The sequence below is a fragment of the Musca domestica genome, unplaced genomic scaffold (assembly GCF_030504385.1).
Source record: "Musca domestica strain aabys unplaced genomic scaffold, Musca_domestica.polishedcontigs.V.1.1 22, whole genome shotgun sequence".
Lineage (NCBI taxonomy): Eukaryota > Metazoa > Arthropoda > Insecta > Diptera > Muscidae > Musca > Musca domestica.
Window position 1 is genome coordinate 8,757,551 of NW_026712262.1, and position 4,882 is coordinate 8,762,432.

At 44.6% G+C, this 4,882-nt stretch overlaps 1 protein-coding gene across 1 annotated transcript; it reads left to right on the plus strand.

Annotated features, from left to right (window-relative positions):
- Nucleotides 1-4,121: 4,121 nt before the first annotated feature.
- On the plus strand, nt 4,122-4,882 carry LOC101899141 (uncharacterized). The gene is made up of 2 exons (XM_005187787.4): nt 4,122-4,336; nt 4,423-4,882. The coding sequence occupies exons 1-2, from the start codon at nt 4,184-4,186 to the stop codon at nt 4,696-4,698; spliced, it is 429 nt and encodes a 142-aa protein (XP_005187844.1). The 5' UTR covers nt 4,122-4,183; the 3' UTR covers nt 4,699-4,882.

The following is a 4,882-nucleotide window of genomic DNA, read 5'->3' on the forward strand; positions in this document are numbered from 1 at the left end:
AGATGGTCCACTGGTGTCATGAGGAGGCACCCTGTCGCAGTTCTCAGGGCAGCGTTCTGGCAGGTCTGGATATTCTTCCACTGCGTAGCACTAGTATTCGCAGACCACACTGGAGCCGCATAGTTGACCACAGACCGACCTATCGCGTTATAAGAGGTCAACAAGGTTTCTTTGTCCGCACCCCAAGAGCTGCCGGCTAGCGCCTTGAGGACCTTGTTCCTACTTTTCATCTTGTCGCAGATAGCTGTGGCTTGCGCGGACGACTTGAACATGCTGTCGAACGTTACCCCAAGAATCTTGGGGTAGTTCGTGGTCGGTATTAAATTCCCCTCGACCTGAACATTCAGCTGTGTTCTCATCTCCGCAGACCATGTGGTAAAGGGTGTGGCCGTTGATTTCGTGGCGGATATTTTCATATTCCTCGCGTGGAAGTATGCGGCAAGCTCCGCGAGATAGGGGTTCAACCTTTCGCATATGTCATCGACCACTGGACCCGACGCCATGATCGTACAATCATCCGCATACGTTACGATCTCAATGCCGTCTGGAGGGCGAGGAATTCCGGAAAGGTAGAGGTTAAACAGTTCCGGAGATATCACCCCACCTTGGGGAACTCCCTGTTTCACTCTACGGGCTTTGGACTTCTTGTTCCGGAATTCCACATACGACTGGCGTCCACACATATAGTTGATTATCCAACGTTTCAAACTTGGCCGGAGGGTAGTTCTCTGTACGTCCTCAAACAGTGTGGCATGATTGACCGTATCAAATGCCTTTGATAGGTCAAGGGCTACCAACACTGTTCTGTCACACGGCCTGTTCTGGTTTAGTCCTCTACTAATATGTGTGGAAATGGCGTGTAATGCTGTTGTGGTACTATGTTGTGGACGGAATCCATGCTGGTGGTTGGCAACTGCATAGCTTCCTCTAATGCTGGGGAGGAGTAAAGCCTCAAGAGTCTTTGCTACTGGCGACAAAAGCGAAATCGGCCTGTACGATTCGCCTTTACTGGCATCCTTGCCTGGCTTCAGTAGCGGGACCACCCGGCCCATTTTCCAGGTTTCGGGCACTATGTGGGTGGCTAGCGACAAATTGAGAACTTTTGTTAAGTACTCGACTCCCGGCGTATCCAGCTGCTTCAACATTACCATTGAGATTCCGTCCGGGCCCAACGCTTTGGATGACTTAGCGTTACGGATGACATTTGCAACATCACCCATCGTAAACTGTGGTGGTTCCTCCTCGGCGGGAAGAGATCTGATACGACGTAGTACTCTTCGCTTCGCCCTATCACTCTCGGGGTGCTCGACAAATTGTCGGTTAAAATATTCCGCGCACCTCTTCGGATCAGTCACCGTTACGTCGTTAAAAGTGACTGAGGTCCTATCATCCTTTTTTCCATGGTTCGAGAGCGACTTAACCGTTACCCACAGCTTACTCATATCGGTTCCAATGTTGCAGCACTTCAGATGGTCTAGCCACTTTTTCCTCTTATGCTCCTGTACCAACCGGTTGACTTCCACTGTCAAATCACTGATTCTAGGATCAGTAGGGTTGGTACGACGGAGATCATCACGCTCGTTTGCTAATCCCGCTGCCTCTGCTGGGAAGTTTGGTCTTATCTCGGGTATTCGACCAGCAGGTATATAGCGAGCGGCTGCAGCTCTGATGATGTTTCGGAAAATCCTTTCTGCTACCCGAACATCAGAAGGGTTGGGCAGTTCTCTGAAGCGGCGGTTGGTGAATTCGCTGAACTCTGGCCAGTGAGCTTTCCCATGGTTAAGGAAAGTGCGGCGTTCAGAGGTTATGAAATCGGGCGACCTGCTTATGGAGACGATTATCGGGAGATGGTCTGAGCCAAGAGAAATGACGGGTTGCCAAGTCACGTCATTTATCAGACCGGGTGACACTATGGTTAAATCTGGCGAACTGTGACACTCTCCTCTTATTCGGGTGGGGGCATCCTCGTTAACCGTGCAGAATGTGGAGCAGTCAATCTGCTCTGCCAGCGCTGATCCCCTCTGGTCATTACCTAGGACGGAATGCCACAACTCATGGTGGGCATTAAAATCCCCTAGTACCAGGCGGTTATTGCCTACCAATAATGGGCTAATATCAGGCAAATAACGTGGTTCACAGCTATTAATCGGCGGGATATACACATTAAGCACCTCTACCTCGGCAGTTCCACACTTGACTGCTACCCCCATACATTCCATGTATGGGTCACTAGAGACTAGCTCAAGCGAGATAGGTCTGTACTGAACAGAATGGTGTAACAGGAACGCTAATCCCCCACCTCCACTTCTGGTGCGATCCTTCCTTAGTACGTTGTAACCATAACAACGTTGTAGGCTGCAATTTTCATTCAGCTTGGTTTCCTGCACCGCTGCGATCTTAATATTCCTCCGACTCATAAATTCCACTATCTCATCTATTTTGCCTCGAAGTCCGTTGCAATTGAATTGCAAGAATGATGCACAATCCGGAGTTGGAACAGCAACATGTGGCGTTAGGTGCTGCGGTGTTGGTTGCTGTTCTGGAGACTGCGGTGGAGTGCCATACTCCGACGACGTCTCTGACGAGGACGACGAAGAAGAGGACTCGCTGGGGACTACGTTACTGCAGCAAGTCGCAACATAGTCCCTTTCGCTGTAGTCTCGCAAACGCCTTAATCCGGAACAGTTCTTGAAGTGCACCCACTCTCTGCATCCATTACATCGCACCGAGACAGATCTGTGGTGGATGACGTTCTGACAAACCGAGCAGAACCAAGGTCCGGGGTTTTCCTCAATCCCGGCACGGACCAATAAAATCCGGAGCAAGCATTCCGGGATATGCTGCTCCCAATGCAGAAAAATAAACAAACACAAACATGTACATACTGGGTTGGCAGCCGCTGGCCGAAACTGGAATCTTGTTGTTTCGGGTCAATCCGGTATCGTAGAACCCGCTGCCATGGGATTGACCTTTTGTGGGGGAGGTACTTGATGGAGTGGACCAATATTGTCCATTTCCGCACTTGACCTTGAACTGACGCAAATATTAGGATTTGCAAAGTTCGAGCAAAATCGGATTATTGATTCTCTTTATGTGCAGAAAATATTTTTATTTTTTTTTTTTTTGAAAATTTCGACATTTTGTGGGGGAGGTACTCGAAGGAGTGAACCGATACATTCCATTTTCACGCCAGACCTTGGGCTAATAAAATTATTGGGATGTGTGCAATTTAAAGACTATCGGACTCTTAAATCACATTTTATAAGACTTGTAATTATTCAAAATTTTGATCATTTGTGGGGGAGGTACTTGATGGAGTGGACCGATATTGTCAATTTTCACACCTGGTCTAGCACTGATGAAAATATTAGGATTCGCAAAGTTCGAGCAAAATCGGATTATCCTTTCTCTTTCTGTGCAATAAATTCGTTTCTTTGAAATTTTGACATTTTGTGTGGGAGGTACCAGAAGGAGTGGACCGATATCGCACATCTCCGAACTCGATCTAAGTTTGACAAAAATATTACGATGTACCAAGCTTGGATCAAATCGGATACTTCCTTCGAGAGTTATCGTGCGCACCAGCCAGCCAGACGGACGAACGGACATCGGTAGACTCCAAATGTTCTGAAACGGATTTGGTCCAAAGAGACCTAGGGTCTAAAACCGTTATTTCGACTAGGTACGTTTTGACCGTATCAAATGATATATACCCTTTGTAGCCATATGGCTGAGGGTATAAAAAAACATGGTAGAAGAATATAGGAAGACGCATCGACACAGCTGCTATGACAATGAACTGTCGAACCAATTTTGAAATTGAAAATGTTAAATGAAAAATTATTTAAATTTGTAAAAATTGTTGGAAAACGCTAATATCATATAAGAAAACATATAAAAATCCACTTATATTTTAAAAGACATTTAAAAATGTTTGACATATCAATGTTTCCAAGCGTTGATGCATCTACCTGTATTTTTCTACCATGATATAAACGTACCTTACTACAATTGCCGGTATTGTTATAAATACAGACTATATTGGCAGCACTGGTTATAGTAATCTTACTTTCTTTAGTTCCCCTTTGAGCGGTCGTTTTGGTGATTATCGACTTATGTATCTCTAAGGTTTACGAGTTTGTTGCTGTAAACAAATAATACAAATAATAAACAACTCTCGGAAATGGAGGTTGGACAAGCAAATGAGTGCGATAGATTGGAATTGCAAAAATCAAAGCGAGTCCTGTATTTTAGTGATGGAGCGATGGAAGATTTTTCCGATAGTGAGGGCGAAGAAACAGTGGATACTGCAGATATGAATGTTGATATAGATGTTGTGAGTAATTTGGTTTAGTTGTGAACTAAATAATTAAATTAATAAAGTTTTTGTTTACTACTTGTTTAATATTTGCTGCTATCTAGAATGACTTGCCAACGGTACCACGCATCAAATATATGGTATACCAAGCAGGCTGCAAATTTTTGAACGGGATTGATTATGTTGGTGGAGGCCTAGCTAATTTTTTGGGAATCACATCACCAAAATTTGTGAGCGAGTCTGATATTGAAGCTGTTTATAAAAACCAAACTGAGAACGAGATTAAGGAGGAGTCTAATTCTACATGGAATCATTGTAACAATAATATACCAAATACAGTCATAACAAGGTACCCAGAGAACCATACATTCAATGTATAGTAAATTTGTGTACCATAAATAGACGTCCGAAGTGCAACGGCTTTCTTCAAGTTGAAAACCACATCATGACTCAGAACCACATCAGTAACATTCAGCTTAGATTCCTACAACAATGTTCACGGTCTTATGTTTAGAATTTCAAGTATTTGTAATGCCAAATAAAACAGTTTTTAAAAATACCGTA